The sequence below is a fragment of the Sinocyclocheilus anshuiensis genome, unplaced genomic scaffold (assembly GCF_001515605.1).
Source record: "Sinocyclocheilus anshuiensis isolate Anshui unplaced genomic scaffold, SAMN03320099.WGS_v1.1 scaffold522, whole genome shotgun sequence".
Taxonomy (NCBI): Eukaryota; Metazoa; Chordata; class Actinopteri; order Cypriniformes; family Cyprinidae; genus Sinocyclocheilus; species Sinocyclocheilus anshuiensis.
The window spans coordinates 223,327-242,330 of NW_015544185.1; the positions used below are offsets into that span (position 1 = coordinate 223,327).

At 37.3% G+C, this 19,004-nt stretch overlaps 2 protein-coding genes across 4 annotated transcripts in view; one reads left to right on the plus strand and one right to left on the minus strand.

The window, feature by feature from the left end:
* Window positions 1-5,653: 5,653 nt before the first annotated feature.
* Window positions 5,654-16,597, minus strand: ncoa5 (nuclear receptor coactivator 5). Of its 3 annotated transcripts, XM_016496755.1 has the most exons (11): window positions 16,443-16,597; window positions 12,509-12,769; window positions 12,203-12,310; window positions 10,823-10,880; window positions 9,507-9,719; window positions 9,292-9,404; window positions 8,087-8,216; window positions 7,793-7,992; window positions 7,393-7,597; window positions 6,951-7,036; window positions 5,654-6,865 (listed from the first exon to the last, which is right to left on the minus strand). In XM_016496755.1, the coding sequence occupies exons 2-11, from the start codon at window positions 12,669-12,671 to the stop codon at window positions 6,264-6,266; spliced, it is 1,878 nt and encodes a 625-aa protein (XP_016352241.1). In that variant the 5' UTR covers window positions 12,672-12,769; window positions 16,443-16,597; the 3' UTR covers window positions 5,654-6,263. The 3 variants fall into 3 exon arrangements, with proteins under 3 accessions (XP_016352241.1, XP_016352242.1, XP_016352243.1); XM_016496756.1 differs by lacking the exon at window positions 12,203-12,310 and having other exon boundaries at window positions 16,443-16,596; XM_016496757.1 differs by lacking the exons at window positions 12,203-12,310; window positions 12,509-12,769 and having other exon boundaries at window positions 16,443-16,593.
* A 353-nt stretch (window positions 16,598-16,950) lies between these two features.
* The window catches only part of ctsa (cathepsin A), a 7,345-nt gene continuing 5,291 nt past the window's right edge, over window positions 16,951-19,004 (plus strand). The window contains exons 1-5 of the mRNA XM_016496763.1: window positions 16,951-17,185; window positions 17,442-17,602; window positions 17,705-17,816; window positions 17,941-17,991; window positions 18,204-18,290. Of these exons, the coding sequence (XP_016352249.1) occupies window positions 17,442-17,602; window positions 17,705-17,816; window positions 17,941-17,991; window positions 18,204-18,290 (411 nt within the window). The 5' untranslated portion in view covers window positions 16,951-17,185. The remainder of the gene's footprint in view (window positions 17,186-17,441; window positions 17,603-17,704; window positions 17,817-17,940; window positions 17,992-18,203; window positions 18,291-19,004) is intronic.

The window sequence follows — 19,004 nt, forward strand, 5'->3', positions numbered from 1 at the left end:
TAAAGAAAACCTCTATGTTTGTTGCATTTACAGACAAATCTGTAGGAATTAGCTATATCATCGACAAAATCTATATTATATTACACCGGAAATGTTACAGAGCTATATATAGAGTATTATAGTATCTGATTGTATTGCCAAACTTCGATTTCACTCGTGCCATGTGAATGAAAATGTGAATTGTCAATAGAAACCAATATTGATAACAATGTCACTTTAAACAAATGCTGCACTCACCTCAGAGTTTCTGACTTTGAAACTTGATTTCTTTAACTGACATCATATCAAAGTTGGAAACGACTTTATATAGAAACATCCAAAATGGCAGCGGCTTCAGCCGTTTAAGCTACAGTTGCACGCTTTCTTTGAGATGTGATTTTGTGTTACTGTGCTGTTGCAAGAAGTGAATTTGTGTGATTTTAAAGAACGAATAATTTTTGAGTCCATAAACAGCTCAGAATAGACTCTCGGTTGTCATTTGGTAATTATGGTAATTCTGATGTGACGTGAACGCAGCATTAGATTGAGTTGTTATAAAGCATTATAGATTGATTAGCATCCAGAAATCTGAACTCTATGCAGTGCGACTAATGCATTAGCCAAATCACAAAATGAGACTTGAGATGCAAAATTAGCCCGAGATTGTTTGCAAAATGATGTTTTGACCATAGAAAAGTAGATCAGAAAGTGTATTTTTGAGAGCATTATGCATGTGAAATTGGGAAATCATATATTCATTGCATTATTTATTTTTGTAGAGATATAGGCTATTTTATACAGTCTTTTTTTTAGCAGAAATACCAATAACTGCATATATACATATATATAAACACAAATATATACAGTAGATATACATATATATGTATATATAACTTCAATGTCACTGGTAAGAACGTATATACGGTAGTTTATGAAGATATTACAGATTATTTTATGTTTAAACATGGGAAAACCTCTCATAAGATATGAATGCTGCTGCTAGTGTATAAACAGATATGGATTGTGCTTGTACATAAAGCGAAAGATTAAATATTTAAAGGTATATTAACGAGGGGAGGGGTTGATGCTGAGATTGCATACCACTTCTAGCGTTTGTATTGAAAACGACTTCAGCCTTATATTATCAGCTTTAACATGTTTTATTTCGTTTATTTTCCGTTAAAAAGTGGTAATTTAAAGTGACGACAATGTTCACTGAATCTGAACAAAACGCAAAACGTATGTCGAAACGCGACGCATTTTTTAACATAATACTGCCTGCGTAGACTGAGCCTGTGATGACATTTCGACAATTAGTTCACTTAACGATGTTTTTAACAAACACTTACGATACGCTTCTTTTGTGTGTTGGAAAATTTTGATTTTCGTAAATGTGAAAAGAGCAGTTTCTGGAATAATGTCAGGGCAGCTTTTTCAGATTGTTGTGGCAAAATGTTTAACTTAGCATTCTTACGTGTTCACTTAGATTAGCGGGATACTGTGCGTTGTTTTTGGCTTTGTACATAATATCGCTCTGAAGACACTGTAGCTACAGGGTTGTCGTTCCCTGTTGTATTTGTTAGGATGCTTTTAGTACACACTGAAAAAAATGAACTTTTTTGTTTTCAGCGGTAACGTGCAATATTGATTTCCACGGGAAATGGTACGTATGGCATATTTTAAGTTGTTAGTTCGCCCACAATTCTGCTTCTCATAGAGTTCATCGGCACGCTTCGTATGCTAGAGTGTGTGTCACATCTGTTCTATGGTGGCTGAGATAGAAATGCACTTTATACGAGTTAATGTTATTTACGTCCATGGTGACAGTGACGATTGAGTTGCCAGAATCATGAGCATGCCAGATCCATTTAACGCTGATGCCTCTAGTGGCGAGAGTGTGTACTGCATCGGCCGTAGGGCCTCGTTATCGCAGACCGGACAGAGTTTTGTTTGCTGCGGTAGCATACTACCTGAAGATTGATTTTATTATGCTATAAAAAAAGTGTGTTTGCTGTTTATTTGGCATGAATTTCTAGCATTTCTTGTAATTAATGATGAAAAGAGTATACATAGATGTTAAAAAAAGAAGATATATTTCTAATACGAATCACTGAGTTGATGTGGTAACACCTCCTTGACATTTCCATTCCTCCAACTTTTCAATCCCTACGTCATTTCCAAACCTACAAGAACTGTTTTGATGTGATAACCGTATAAAAAGACTATAAACAAGCGCTTCCACTGCTGGGCTTGGCTCTATTCAAACTGACAGTGGACTCATCACATTCACAGTCTTTTTTCCTTTCTTCAACATCTCACGATGAATACCTGGCTTGTGTGTAGCAAAAAAGAAATCATGTGTATTCCTTCGCCAAGGAATACCGAGGCGTTCAACACATCTTGGGAAGGAAAGGGCTCTGAATAACAGTCTGAACTCGGTTCTGAATTTTGACCCACGCCATTGGATGTTCTTCAAAAAAAAAAAAAAAAAATGGAAATCTTGCTTCATTTTATTAATCCTACACTCTATGAAAAAGTTCTTGATGTTTCCTGCAGATTCTTCAGATCAAATCGGTTTGGTTTCTAGGTTCTTTAAAGCACCAGAAAATAGTTTAAAAAGGCGTTAGACTGTCAGACCTTTATTTTTGAGAGTTTATTTCCATGACGTTTACCTCTGAAGTCACCTGAAGGCTTGTATATGTTTTGCTTGACATTCCAGTAACTTTGGTGAAAACTGTACAGCTCTTCATGCATGTGAATGATGAACGTGTGAAGCTCTGTGAAAGTCCAAATGTTGAAATCTGAATCAAATCCATCTGAACCAGTTGAAATAGAGCCAGGACCTGGGTCCGTTGTCCTGTTCAACGCATGCACATTATCCTGAACAAGCTGATATATATATATACTGTACATACAGTATTATGTTCACACCAGTTTATTTCAGTACTTTTAATTGTAAATGTGTCATTTTTACCAGATGTTTGGTGTTCTTGTTGTACACAACGGTTTCTTTGGATCAACTAGTATCTTAGTGTGAATGAATATTGATTGGTTAAAGGAGTCTATTTTTACTATAGGTAGTTAATTTAGCCAAGACAAAACCCATTTTGCTTTTACTACAGTTATCAGTGTATTCATTTATTTAAAGAAGAACTGATTACCAAAGTTAACCTGGGTATGTGTTTAGTCTACTGCAAACTGTCATTCTGAATGAATTAAAAAGAAACGTGAGGGTTTGTTTTGTTTAGCAGTAAAATCATCATTTACACCGGTTTGTACTCATGCCTTAAATACACAAATTGGCAGCTATATGTTAACAAAAAAAAGTGCAATGCTTATGTTATGCAATTTATTTATTTCATCTTTATTAATATTATCTCATTAAAAAAATCTAGTTTTTAATTCTAGGGCCGATTTCAAGCACTCAAATTAAGCTAAAAGGACTAAAAATATTTCAGTGGATATTCACTAAAATATTAAAATATATAGCTAAAAAATGTTTTAACTGATGTCAGTGTAGCTCACATGTAATTTGACTGTCTGAAAATGCATTTTTAAAAACACTGAGTTCCCTACTAATTTGATTGGAAACGCAGATTTCATGGCTTATTGCTTTTTTACAGCACAACTGCAAGTTAGATATTGCTGAAGTAAACAATCCGAGACGACTATAAGAAAAATGTACAAACAAAATCCTACTTTGTCTTGACTTTGCTTCTCTGAAAGGCTAACGATGTGAGTTATTGAATCACTCGCTTTGGGCAATTCACTGATTTCACGGTTTGCAGACGATAGCGCAATTAATTCTAGATCAGAACATTAGTTTTGCATGGAAAATGGCTGAATCCCTCAGGCTTGTTTTTGATTCATTTGAAATTAAAACATTTTGTATGAACATTTGAAAGGCGATGTAGTGGAGAAATAGCAATTTTCTTTTTCTTTTTGTCTGTTCCGGGATTTTATGGTCATATTAGTGTGTTCCCGTGTGTTTTTCAGTTGTATGTGTGAAAGTGTGTGTACAGTGACATACACGCAGCAGATGTGAGTCCTGTAAATATAGCAGAACTAGTTAGTGTTGCGGTGTTTATTTTTTGTCAGTGTAAGTTGAATATTTTTAAAAGATTAATAATGAGTATAATCTATTGTGTTTCATGGTACATAAAGAAAATAATGTAGTTTTATCTTACATTTCAAATGCTTCATCTCTATGGCTTCTGCAAAACTCCCATTCCATTTTATAGATTTGTCAGCACAAAATGCAATAAACGAATACCATTTTATTACAGATTATATGATCGAGTCCTTATTCCGAGCAGGTTTTCGAAGGCTCAAAATCTCAATCCTGGTCCTGCGATTCTTCAACACTCCATCATTTATACTACACACCTGATTAATATCATGAGCTCATTAGTAGAGACTCCAAGACTTGAACTGGCTGTGATTGAGTGACTTTTCTGAGGAGGTTTTACTGTGAAAACTGTCAGCTAAAGCACTGGAATTGCTGAGAAATATCAAAACAAGCGTCTAGATTAACCAGTAAACCTCACTGTTGACTAGTCAATCTTGAACCCAGTTCCATCGCATGTTGGGCAATCTGAAACATTTCTCAAAGTCAGTTCTTTTGAAGAATTTCTTGTTTATTGGTGCGAAGTCAACCAATTTAAGTTGTCACATGAAAGTGTTGACAGAAGTCCTCTGGCCTCTAAAGAGCATTTGTGGCCGGATTTTGGAGCAGAGACGGTAAGAGTTGTGATCTTCCTCTGTAAACGAAATACTGTGTATACTTCTTTAAATCGATTCATTCTAGTAATGGTGTATTAATTAAAGATGCCAAGTGTTGCTTACCTTTAAACAAAAAGGTTGAATTTGGCATTTCATGTAAACCAGGCATAATTTCCAGCAACAAAAAAAAAAAAATGCACTAAAAATGAAAAAGGTGCACAATTCCAGTCACAGCTAATCAGAATTTATTTGATGTTTAATATAAGGTCACGTGGAGCAGTGAACTGAGTTTCCAGCGTAGCATCTTCTGTTTTATGATATATTTAGGAAAATATAGCATGTCATCTCGGGTATTACATGCACACGGTATGGCATGTTATTTCTGCAGCATGAATAAGCAAAAACTCAGATTGACATGGAAGAGCATGCTTCATCCCATCAATTAAGACTGGAATACACTACTTCAAATCTGAAGAGATTTTAAAACACTAGGCATCATATACTTGCCAATTTGAAAATTGTTTTAAAGAAAAACTGGGCATCGTATACTAAACGACTTAAGTTGTTCTGAACACTCAACAACATGCGCCTTGTTGCTACACTTAAAAATAAACGAACTAAAAAGTGTTTTTGCAGCAATGCAATAGAAAAACCATCTTTGGATCCCTTAAAGCACCTTTCAGTACCAGTTCTTAACCGTTTTTTTCCTTAGTGTGAAGAACATTTTAATAATCTAAAGAACCTTTACCCACTGTAAACAACCTTTTGTGGAATGGAAAGGTTCCATGGACGTTAAATGTTCTTCATGGAACCATCAATGCCAATAAAGAACCTTTATTTTTAAGAGTGCAGAGAAAAGAGTTTGCACGAAAACTTTCCAGTGATGAGGTTTGCTTCTGAATTTACAGACTGGGTGCAGGAGTGGGTTAAAAGTTCATCATGGAACCATCAATGCCAATAAAGCAACTTTATTTTAAGTATGCAGTAGACGCATGACAAATTAAATGTCTTAAAATCAGTTCAAAATATCAAACATGTCTAAAATTCAGTCTGAAGATTAAAAAAAAAAAAAACAGTCTGTGCCCATCATACACTACATGGATTTCTGTGAATTGTCAACAGCCCAAAATCTGTAGACTGGCGTTGACTTTCCACAACTTTGCGTCCAGACTGCAAATCGGGGTAAAAAATATTTGTGTATCTTGTATTTCAGCCTTTATAGGTAGGACACAACTACTCTGGAGAAACAAATTCAAGAGAGACAAAAATTTCTGTATCTAAAAATGAATGTATTAAGTCAGAAGTTGGCTGGTATATACAATGCACCAATTCCATATAAAACAACAGAAATTCTCTTATCTAATGATGCAGAATTACACAATCAATCATGCTCTGTTTTCATCTAACACACTAGAGTAAAAAAATCTAATAAACCGTAAAACCAGAAAACCATGACTTCACATAAAACTCACAAATTTATCACAAATTACACAGGAGCAAAAAATAATTTATGATAATTCAGAGCAATGCTGACTTCTCAATTCGTATCAGATTTATTCATTTCAATAATGGCGGGAATAATGGGACATGGGCGCTGGATCCATGCTTTGGCCCATTCCCTGTGCTGACCGGGTCCCTTGACCCACAGATCCCATATTCACCAAGTGGTTAATGGGTCCGCTCTGGATGAGCGTATCCAAGGCTTTCTGCACACTCGGGTTGTCAAAGTTGATCCCGGTGCCTGTGGTGACCGCTGGTCTCGGGGGGCCTGTTGGCCCGGCCATACGAGCTCCAGGAGGCCTCAGGCCAGGCCGAGGGTTCATCATGCTGCTCTGCGGCTGGACAGCAGCGATTTTGGGCATGCCGCCAGCGGGGGAAGGGGCGGCGTGAGAAGACTGGAGCCCGGTGGTCTGAGGGCCGAGGCTGGAGCCGTAACCCTGTATTTGGGCTGCTGGAGCAGGACTGGACACTGAAGATGTGCCGCTGTTGAAGATGCTTAGGATCTTAGCCTGGAGTTCCTGCTGTTGGTTGGTGGCGGCAGGGGCGGACGCAGGGGTCAGGTGGGTGGAATGAAGGGACAGGCTGGTGTACGCGGGCTGAGCTGGAGCAGATAGAGCCTGTGTGGGCTGAGAGGGTTCGTGGGTCGCTGATGGAGGGTGTGTGACTAGAGAGACCAGAAACAGTGAAGGGTAAGGCTTGATGGGTAAAGCGTAACACAGCATTGAGTTTAAAACACCTAATGGAGTTACCTGTGTCAGTACTGCCTCTGACAAGACGATCACGTTTGTCTCTCAGATAGTCCATTAGCCTGGCCAACTCATCTGGAGTCATAAACCTGAGAGATGCAAAGACGAACTATTATATTTGACACTTAACACCAGTAAAATGTCCTGAGTTTCAATGCCAATTTCAATAATGCAGCAAAAAAAAAGCTCCTGTACACATTTTTTAAAATTCCATATTTGAATGAACAGAAATTAAAACTGATCTTTGATCTTTAAGTGAACACTGTTTAAAATATTTCCCAGGTATTAAGTAAACACAGAAACATATTACAAAAAAAAAGTTACCATTTAACCATTCTTATGGTATTTTTGATCAAATAAATGCAGACTTTTCTAAAATAAAAAAAAAAACATTAAAAGATCTTACCGACCCCGAACTTTTGAACGCCAGTATTTGTTGACCTACCTGCCCTCGGACAGCAGCGTGATGTGGGTCAGAACGGAGGTGGGATGACCCTCTCTGTCAGGTTCCCTCATCAACACCTCATCAGCCATCTTGGCCGCCTTCCTCGCTAACTCGTCCCTTTCTTTAGCACGGTGTTCAACTTTAAAGGAGTCAAAGTTGTGGGCCACCAGCACCATGGCATCCTGCATGGGCATGTTCCTGTGCTCTGCAACAAGAGTATGCTGTGGTCATCTAAAATGTTGATTATGGCTTATATAGTGCTGTGTGAACATCTAAAATCGTGTACTGCAATCTTCTATCAACATTGCTCTGGTTTGGAGTAGTTGTGGTGTTGAATTGCATTGGATTTTTCCGGCTAGCAAGTAAATTGGCTTCAAACTCTTCGTGGAAGGACACACACCTTGTGGGGTCCCAAAGAGGATGTTGACTGTACAGGAACGGTGTACTTGGTGCTGCTGGGTGATGATGATGGCAAAAGGCGTACGAGCCCGACTCACATCCTCCAGAGCTTGAGTCAATGACACTTCTGTATTCAGGAAGATGAGATCCACCACCATACCCAGATCCCGAACCTTCCTGCCCACCGTCTCGGCATATTCCCTGCACGCAAACACGGAGCAGAGAATGTAACTGGTTCTCCAATAAAACATCTGATGTTTTAATCAGTGTTCAAGATCATAGTCACAGGACTCACTTTTGCAGCTTGTTGACGACTATGACGGAACAGTCCACTGGTCTCTCAGCATCATAGCGCTTCTGCAGCTCTTCATAATATTGCCGGTAAAGTTCGTTCCTCCGGCGCTCTTCAGGACGCACCCGCTCCTCTGTAAATTCAGAACCAAACACTTAAAAGTTTTCACGTATACTCCTCCTCCGCTCCCTCTGTGACAAAAACTGTGTGCATGTAAATTAAACTTTGGTTCGCTTTAAACTGACCCAACTGAATTACCAATGCTGCTGACAATGACTGTTAGAACACTAGCGCAACCTCAAATAGCATGTATCATGTCTGTGTTTTCATATCACCAAAATAAAGAAAAAATATTTTTATATTGAAATATTTTAAGGATTTCTAAGATTTTTGCATTCACACAAAATTCCCATTACCTTAAAGCAGGGCTGTCTAAACTCGGTCCTGGAGGGCCGGTGTCCTGCAGAGTTTAGCTCCAACTTGCCTAAACACACCTGACTGGAAGTTTCTATGCCTAGTAAGAGCTTGATTAGCTGGTTCAGGTGTGTTTAATTAGGCTTGGAGCTAAACTCTGCAGGACACCGGCCCTCCAGGACTGAGTTTGGAGACCCTGCCTTAAAGCAAAAACAACAAAAAGTGTCATAGTAGTATTTGTTCTACTGCCTTTCACTATTTCTTATTTAAATAGAAAAAAAAGAGATTTTTCAGTAAAAAACAAAAACCTTTGTACAGGAGCATTACAATAAGAACTTTGGAAGAAAAACTTGTCAATCAGTGTTATTTTAGTATCCTTGATATTACAGTTTCTATTAATATTTTCAATTATTTTAATTTTATTTTGTTTTCACTTTATTTCAGTTAGTTTTAGTTATTGTTTTTGTCATTTTCTTTTTTGTTTTTAAAATATCTATATATTTAAAATTGTATTAGTTTATTTAGTTTTAGCTATTTTAGTACTTCGAGTTAAACTAAACAAAACTGAAAATATTACAACTAGCTGAAATAAAATAATTTCAAGGTTTTTATTTTTTTATTTTATTTCAGTTGACCTGTATTTTATTTCAAACAACAAATGTTTTTTTTATTGATTTAGTTAACTATAATTACCCTGGTCACAATTTAAAAAAAAAAATCTTATTAAAAATAGAATTAATTTTCTTTATTAAATAAATCGGCTTTATTTCATGGTCGTAAACGATCAAACCAACCCTCAGACTCTCTCCTGCCGTTCCAGGGTTCTCTGAAGCGCTCTGGGTACGGCTCCTCTTTCTTCCGATAATAGTCGTACTCTCCGCGGTAATAACGATCATACCCTTCCTCTCTGTGGAAGCACAGTAATGTTGTTTAGATGATGTTGCAACACAGGAAAACGAGAGATATAAATGCAAACATGCAAAACAGCTCAAATGCATTGTGAGTGCACCTGTAGGAAGGATCTTTCTCCCTGCTCTCTGAGCCCACGTGTCGCTCATCGGGCGGCCCTCTAGCATCATGCTCTCGAGGTGGACCGGGACGCAGCTCACGGCTATCGCCCCTCATCTCTCGACTGTCACGGTGGTCTCGAGAATCTCGCCCATGCACCGGGGACCGAGAACGGGGACGGGGCTCTCGACTGTCCACGTAAGAGCTGGCTGGCCTGAACAGACAAAATGCACTCAGTCAACACATGCCAACTAAACACTTAACCCCAAACACTAACAGCTCAATTAGACACCTCACTGAGACAAAATCTTACCATTAAGTACTTAAAAGACATTATGTTAGTGAAATGGTAAAAACAAAACACTGTAAGCAAATGTAACAAGTTATTTTTACCAGAAAATCTCATTCAATTAAGCACTTTCAGAGTTCGTTTCAGTCATGTTGCCGCAGAGCAGACATGAGAGGGTGGTGCCGAAAATTAATCCAACCGGTCGCAAAATTCACATCATTTCTCTTATAAAACATACCTTCGCAAACTGCGAATATATATGGGAAAGATGTCAAACATTGCTTTTTGAGGTAACCATGAAAACCAGGGTCCATCTTTTAGTTTCCGAAAGTCAAATGTAAGTAAAATGAACGGTAGGTTTCAGGATTTTTTGTTTGTTGGTTTAAGTACGAGTTTTTAATATTAAAACTACTTTACGAACCGCACTGTTCCACGACCGCAAAATAATTAAGTCTCAAATTATTTTCTTTTAAAACTGAGGTGGTGACGATGAATGGACTGGAAAGAAAAACACCAACCTCCAAATATAAATAAAACATCCAACAATTGAATGAACTGCATAAATTAGTTTTAATTGTTTCCATCCCACTTGAGTACATTAAATAATTAGGTTTTTGGGAATGTTTTAATGCTAAGTGAGTGTTAATTGGAATGTCGATGAAGGCTCCAGCAGGAAGCAGCTATTGTCGGAGGACGATTTCGAAAACCGTGCATAGTAAGTGAATAGAATGAGTAACACACCGTTTAGACAAAGACACACCAAGGGAAATGTACTCAAATTACCCTTTCAACTTTATTTCAGTTAATTCTGACACAACTAAAAGTGAGGAAAAAGGTAAAGAAAATAATTAGAACAAACTAAAAACCGAAGAGCCACGAGAAATATAGATCGAACCGTTTTTGCGCACTCGACAATGATATCGATGCATTTTAGTACTTTTGATGAATTCCATTGTGGAGCGAAAAACGTTTACCAAAATTCTTGACAGAGGTCGTCTTCATTAGCAAAAATCCCAGCGATACTTTACCTGCGGGGAGGGCTTGACCTGGATTTATTCTGTCGTCTCTCCGCTGCCATATTTACATCTGCAAATAAACCAATCCAAACGTTCAATATGACAAAAGACGGGAATATTTCAGAGCCAAACGAGTTTTGGTTTTGTTTTTTCTTTCTCTTTTACTGAGAGGACCAACATTTCACATTCTGCATTGTATGAATCTAAACAAGTTGTCTAAATTGCATTTAGAAATTTCCAAAATGTCAATAGCAGTTAAAAATAAAAAAAACAACGTTTGTGAAAAAAGCAGCAAAGGATCTTGTGAACCTGTGCATCATGTTTACGTCAGTATTTGATATTCCCCAGCTGTACACACTTATTAAACACCTCTCGAATGATCTTCTTATCTTACCTTATAGACCACTAACAATAAATGGCGCTTTGCACAAATAGGGTATAATACTCCATGGATCTTAGGGCTGCACGATTATGACAAAAACCATAATTGTCCATTGTTCCCTTGAAATTGTAATTGTGATTATTAATGACAATTATCACAATTTACATTGAATGACATTTATACCATTGTTTGAAGCAACTGCATGCCATATTTTCATATGAAAATAAACAAGCTGAAAACACTCTAACTGAAAAACTTTTATTGCTTTTCTATAGCATTAAGCCTCAAATGTCAACTATACATAGGATTGGTTTCTTCTTTAAATAATATTAATAAAAAAAAAAAAAAGTAAAAATATGCATGATATTATAATGTTATACTAAATTTAAAACAATGGAAAAACTTAAGTTAACCTGTAGAAAGAAAGAAAACCCACAAGCACTCAGAATAGCATAAGTGGACTTTGAACGATTACGTAATTGTGGCATCTGTAATCGTAATCGCGATTAGAAATTTGATTAATTGTGCAGCCCTAATGGATCTCTTTAAAAAATAAGTACAAATTAAATTAAAGCATTACCCAATAAAACAAATGGCATCAAAATTATACTATTGTGTGATTTTAATTACAGTCAGGAAGATTATAATTTCAGTCAAGATGAACAAGACCAGTGAGACGGGAAAACATGGGATTTGCATATTAATTCATTTCAAAAAGTCAAAGGATACCAATATGCAGCCTATTTGTGAAACGTTCTATTAGATATATAGCTTTTATTAATAACATGTACGAAATCTCATGACACAAAACGCTGAGTGGAGAAAAAACTAATGTGCAATTTGCATGAGGATCATCTTTAAGTTAATGTTTGGCTTTATTAGATTCACCACATTGTGGTTATTACAGTAAAATTGCAGTCATACAAATAACTGGTCCTATGATTTACTCTAAAACGTGATGTAACAACTCCCCAAATCACTCTAGTGTTTAATACTAAATCAGACCTTACCTAGTTTATAACCTTTATAAATTCGACCGTTATGTCCGGCTTTAGCGGCCTCAGCATCCTCCACTCGCTCAAACTGCACAAATCCATACCCACGAAACAGGGACAAAGCTGGAAAAAGGAACAATCATTTTCGTTTTACGCAAAAAGGCGCTTCTTTGTGGATTTTTGGCCTAAGCTTCCCTTGCTTTCAGCAAATCGCAACCATAGTCTAAAGAACTGTGGATCAAATTATTTAAAACCAATTGTAGCGAACACTATAAAATAAATTTTTCCGAAACGTCTAAATAAGTCTTTGACGCTACTAACCCTGTATTTTCCCATATGGCCTGAACAGATCCTCCATGTCCTTCTTCGCCATGTGTGCCGTGGGCAAATTTCCAACAAAAATCCTTCGCTCCAGGTCACGAGGGTCATTGCTGTTGGTGTTGTACAAGGGTGGTGTACTACTCCGGCTTCTTCTGTGCGACATGCCTCTATGAGCTTTAGGTTCAACGGCCCGTTTTCAAGGAACGCTTGCAGGTGATTTTAGTTACAAGACTATTTGATTAGCTATATTTCCCCCAAGGTCTTGAAATTGATGATGCATCGACATGTAAGAAAAGAGAGATTCCAAAGGTAACATGACTGGACAAAGTAACAAAACACCGCAGAAGTCTTTAAAAGTCAACATGAAAACTTAATACATATCATCATGTATAGGGATGCGCCACCGATTCGATACTCAGTATCGGTATCGGCTCCGATACTGCCGTTTTCTGCCCGATCGGGTGTCAGATCCAAATCCGATATTCTGCGTATACTATTCTGTGTTATTGTTAAGCACCCCAAAAGGCACAAAAACATTATAACGCACCATAAAGTTTCCGTGCACTATATTCCAAGTCTTCTGAAGCCATTCCATAGTTTAATGTGAGGTACAGATGAATATTTACAGATGTCTGTCATCCTCCATTCAGTATTAAAACTGCGTGTCGCCTTCGGTTATGACAGTCAAGACAATGAAACTCTCTCCAAGATGATTTAATGTTCCTATTATTATACTTGATCTGTAGATCAATGGTTTTGCATAAAATGACTTTATCTTGCTGGAGTTTAGTGCTGTTTCTAAATCATGTTACTTTCTACCGGCTATCTGTTAGATCACAACACTGGAGTAGAGAGCACTATGAATTGTTCTTCACGCGCACAGTAACTGAAATTTAAATCTGCTGTGATATGTAATGCGCTACGCATCAATCTCTTCCCTTTGTGCAATGTGTAATATTTTACCAGATTTAGTCCTACACTTATTCAATTTTATTTGTTCCCCACTAAATGTTTTTTCACTAAATGTTTAGATTTTATAAAATTGTGCACTCGTGATTTTTCTAGAGTCACTTTTGCTGCTGAAATATCCACTAATCTAATTTATAATAGTATTTCTGTCATAGATTATGATTATATTTTAGAATTTGTTATTTTTCTGTATAATGATGAAGTTGTCTATATTTAGTAGATTGTGTTCAACACAAAAGAGTGATGATCAGGTCAACACACAGAGGTATAGAAATTCTACACTGATTTTAAAAAAAACGGCGCTAGTATCAGATCTGTGTCGGCCGATACTCAGAATTTTTGGTATCGGATCGGCTCTGAAAAAATGGTTTCGGTGCATCCCTACTAATATATAGCACTCAGGTCTGAATGTAGATTGATTGATTGAATAATTATCTAATTGAATATCCTATAATCCTAAAATACTGTGCCAATGAAGTTTCATGTTGACTTTAAAGACAAACTTGAGAAACTTCACAACAAGTAGAATTTCTAAGTACAGTGTAATTCACATGCTGTGTTTTGCTGCCTGATCGAGTGACATATGAACACTTTACAGTCATTCACACCAAATAAAATGTTGAAAATAAAAGTAACTTTTTGGCTTAGTGAGGCCTTGGATTTTGCAGCTGCACTTGAAGTCTGCAACATTCTCTTGCAAAGACGCTCCCTCAAATTGCTCTTTTAAATGAAACATATTTCTCAAGTATTTGTTGAAGGAATGTGGGTGAAGGTGAAAGGAAAACCTGTTGGAAGAACTGACCACAAACGGGTTTCCACGGAGCACGCAGCGGAAAATACGAGAGCTCGTCGTTGAAGATAACATCAAATCTTGAATAGACCTGAAAGAGTAGTTAAGAGTAGTTCTTGGGGATGAACATAAAATGCTCCCCAAAAATGTCTTGCAAGTTGTCCAAAGTTTAAAAATTCGCTAACTTCGGTATCCACAACATAAAGGCGATGCTTGAAGAAAATGATGGACCAAAGTCAGTCAGTCAACATTGTGGACACTGGACATCATGGTTCAAGGGGTCATCAAATATTTTCTCTACAATAAAGCATTGAATTGACCAAATCTGATTATCCACTACAACGCACATCTGAAAGGAATCGTCATGCAGTTTCTCGGGCCGCTTGTTATTGTGCATCTTTTTGTCATAGCAGCAGGACGGTAAGAGCTCACAGATGCTGTAGTCTTTGTGGGCCACTTCGGCATTCTGGTGACATTTTGGTAAGTTGCAATGCTTTATCATCATACCCTGAGTTTTCAAAGCTGCTCAACACCTTACCAGGCGATTGCTGCTGGTCATTCCACCTAAATGATTTTTCACTTTTTTCACAAGACTCTACCTCAAGAATATCAACTGTCTGAAAGAGCCAACAATGGAGAGTGAAAACATGAATTTTGGATTATAATATTTAATCAGATTACAAGACACTATATACTGCACTCTTAAAAATTAGAGACAGGAAGTGTGCAACATAATAGGAAAGTTTTGACAGCATTTCTTATAACAAATCTCAAAGGGTGAGTTCAACGGTTTTAAAACTTAATATTAAAATCAATTAAAATAAAATGATCAAATCAGGTCTTTATACAAGTTAAATGCATGTTAGTGTTGGCCGTTAAAAAGTTTGGGATCAGTAAGATTTGTAATGTTTTTAGTCTCTTCTGCTCATCAAGGCTGCCGTTAATTGATCAGAATACAGTAAAATGGTGTAATGATGCTGAAAATTCACAGGAGTTAATTATATATTAAAGTATATCAAAATAGAAAACCATTATTTTAAATTGCAATAATATTATTTCACAATATTAGTTTTTTTCTGTATTTTTGGTCAAATAAATGTAGCCTTGAACAACAGAGACTTGTTTAAAACACATTAAAAATCTTACTAGACTTGCGGTGTACATTTATGTTTTAGGATTTTGACACTCCATTACAAAATTTAATACATTAATACTTGTAATATTACATGTTCAAGAAGTAAAGCCTGAAAGACACACCAGTTCCTACTGTCTTGCATTGTTCAAATATTCAAAACAATTAACTGCTACGATAAAATGTCGTGTGATTTAGTATTTTAATACTCTGTTACACTGTCTATCAGCCTCCACTGTCATATTTACAGTGCTGTTTATTATTCAAAAGGTAGAGACAATGAAAACGGGCAACAAGAGAAAATGGATAAGCATGATATCCTCGTCATCGCCAAACAGTGTCGTCACGTCCGTCGTTTTCCCGCGGAAATGGGATACTTGTTTTTCATGTCCGCGGGTTGAAGCGACCTCAATAACGTGATATTTAGCCACTGGAATGCGAATTTTACCAGGGGAACCCAGCCACAAAACGTGTATTTTACACCCCGTAACGCGACTTTTAACAGGGGACCTCCTCGAAACGCGACTGGGCGGGTTTTGTTGTGAAAACCTGGCAACCCTGGCGCCGCACCAACGCTTCGGCCATTTTGAGAGAGTGTCGTGACGTCACGCGAGATTAAACAGTCTAAAAGAACGGGCACGTTACTGCAAAAGAAAGAGACCGCGTATTCCTGTGAAAAAAATCCATATCGTCCATATTCCGTGGGTTTGAAAGCTGTACGGAAAACCGCGCACACTTCTGCTAATGTGGGATTCGAGCAGACGCCATGTTGCTCCATAAATTCGCACAGTAGAATTCGCCCGTGCGAGGGTTTTGTTTTTTTCACTCGAGTGCGTTTGTGTTCCAGTTGAACGATTCAAACATTGCGTACTTACTACCAAAACTACATCTACGGCTTTCAATAATCGAAAAGAACAATCGATGCTTCGACTCACACGGCGGCTAACAAGCTAGCTTACATTTAAAACAACGAATGCCGTTGGAGCGCTAGAATTTTCGATTCATTAGAAGAGTTTTGTCAGATCATGGAAGCGAAGCCTTACCGTTACCATGAGAACCGAGAAACTATCCGGTGATTTTCTTCGTGGCGTCCCGTTTGTGCGAACAATTACAATGAAAGACCCGCTGCTAAACTGCCGCAACCTTGCGGTGATCCTGTGCGGAACTGCGAGTTGCTTAGAGACGATGTTTTCAAAATAAAAGTACCAGTTCTAAAGTTCCTTTGTAAACAACGATTGCTGTACAAATAATTATGTTTTAAAAAAAAAAGTCCTTGATTTTTGTTTAGACCGACTTGCAAATACAAAATAAAAATAATACATTTAGAAGCTTCCTTTGAAAAACAACGATTGCTGTACAAATAATTGTTTTTAAAAAAAAAAAGTCCTTGATTTTTGTTTAGACCGACTTGCAAATACAAAATAAAAATAATACATTTAGAAGTACATGGTATCTTAAAAATTAAAGTATAAATTGTATTAAAAATGTATAAACGTATTCTTTTATTTTTAATCTATCGTTGTTTTACGTTCACAAAATTAGCACAAAAAGTGTTTTATAATGTATTTCCAATACTGGCCTCAATGTGGATATGAAAATAAAAATTATTGTTTATTTATAGGTTGTTTTCTTAGTTTTTAGAATATTTGACAGCTTAAATGCCGTATGCTTTTATTTTGACACAGCGGACGCAAAACATCATGTGACTTGTTGGAGTCACATGAATTTTGGCAATACTTAAACAATTTACTAGCCGGTTAACAGTTTGGCTCCCTCGCCTGAAAAGGTAAGACTAATAAAATAACACTGTGAACAATTTTAATCTTTCTTTTGCTGAATAATATCAGTCCATGCCTCAGATTTCCACCGTCATTGTCGGATAAACACTTAATTTCCTGGTTAGTGTTCTGAGTTACATGAACAGTTACATGGTTGTTCCTTTGGTTTTTGGTGCCCTCTTTGCTTCAGATTGTTATAACGGATGAGTTTTCTGTTCTGTTAGAAGGTTATGTTAGTAACTGTGGTGATTTCCTGTGTTTCAGATGCATCTTGTGCTGGTGTGTTTGCTGCTGGGGGTGCTGGAGGTTTCTGGGGCTCCAGATGCAGATGAGATCAAATATCTTCCTGGACTTTCAAAACAGCCCAGCTTCAAGCATTATTCTGGATACTTCAATGTGGCAGATAACAAACACCTTCACTACTGGTAAGCTCGACTTTCACTTTAATTTAATTGACCCTAAGAATGGTTTTGAAAATTCCCGAATGTAAATGTCCACCATTATTGTGCTCTGTTCCTCTTGATCAGGTTTGTTGAGTCTCAGAAAGATCCGGCTGGTAGTCCGGTTGTTCTGTGGCTTAACGGAGGACCAGGATGCAGCTCCTTGGATGGTTTGCTCACAGAACACGGACCTTTCCTGGTGAGAATTCAGTACACTTCTTTATTTAATCATACTGATGGTTCACAATTACCTTAAGTTAAATATTTAAAAACATAAATGCATTAAATAATGTGCATTATCCCTTCTCTCTGGTTATTCACAGATCCAAGATGACGGTGTAACTCTGGAATATAATCCTTATTCTTGGAACAAGGTATGGATTCTGTCTCTTTTTTTTTTAATTACTTAAGCATTACCAAATGAGTTATTTCTGTGGTGTGAAATGAGTCACAGGGCCAGTTTTCACCCTATAACAGCACTTTCGGTAACTGGACTATGACACTTCCTTAAACCAGTCACATGCTCTCATGCTCTTTTATTCTTGGCTATAGCAAACCAGCTTTATTGTACTAACTGTATTTCCAGATTGCAAATGTCTTATACCTGGAGTCACCAGCAGGTGTCGGCTTTTCCTACTCTGATGACAAGAAGTACACTACCAATGACACAGAGGTATGATTTAAATCATATCATATTATATATATATATATGTGTGTTTGTTTGTTACGCCTCGTCTAGGGTAAGGGCACAACATGAAAGAGTACGACACTCTTTCGACAAGGCCAAAATAACAAACAAAAACCAGCTAATTCATATACCTCTAACTATCCTCGTTCACAAAAGAAAAGAAAAGAAAATACAATTACTTCCCTACCTCCCTATCCAAAAACAATCCAACAAAAATGGCGTTGGTCTCCCTACTTCCCCAGAGCGTTATGTACAATTATTTACAAAGGTGAGCAAACGGGCAATCCAGAATCAAGGTCAAAGAACATGCGGTGGTCTGTATTACGAATGAGTGGGCTAAGAAAACTAACAAACAGGAATCAATCTCTCACAGACGCACTCGAATGAACACACAAAGATATTCTCAGTCTTGCTAACACAGTCTGTAACTAACTAGCAGGGCAAACACAGTGAGTGAGCACAAGGCTGATGCAGAAAGTGATGAAGGAGGCTTTTATAGGCAGCTAGAAGTCAGCTGACCACCAATTAGACTGCAGGAACTAATCGGTCATCTTCCTGGACAGAGACACACAAACACTTCCCAAAACAAAAGAAAACACAGAAATAGAACTAAAGGGACATAACTATATATATATATATATACAGTGGGTACGGAAAGTATTCAGACCCCCTTAAATTTTTCACTCTTTGTTATATTGC

What these genes read in the sequence shown, in the direction of transcription:
- ncoa5 (XM_016496755.1), bottom strand. Translation starts at nt 12,671, where the DNA reads ATGTCGCACAGAAGAAGCCGGAGTAGTACACCACCCTTGTACAACACC. An exon ending in AGGTCAAGCCCTCCCCGCAG is followed by an intron (nt 9,720 to 10,822) that starts GTAAAGTATCGC and finishes TTGTCTGTTCAG; the next exon opens with GCCAGCCAGCTCTTACGTGG. An exon ending in CGGCAGGAGAGAGTCTGAGG is followed by an intron (nt 8,217 to 9,291) that starts GTTGGTTTGATC and finishes CTGAATTTACAG; the next exon opens with AGGAGCGGGTGCGTCCTGAA.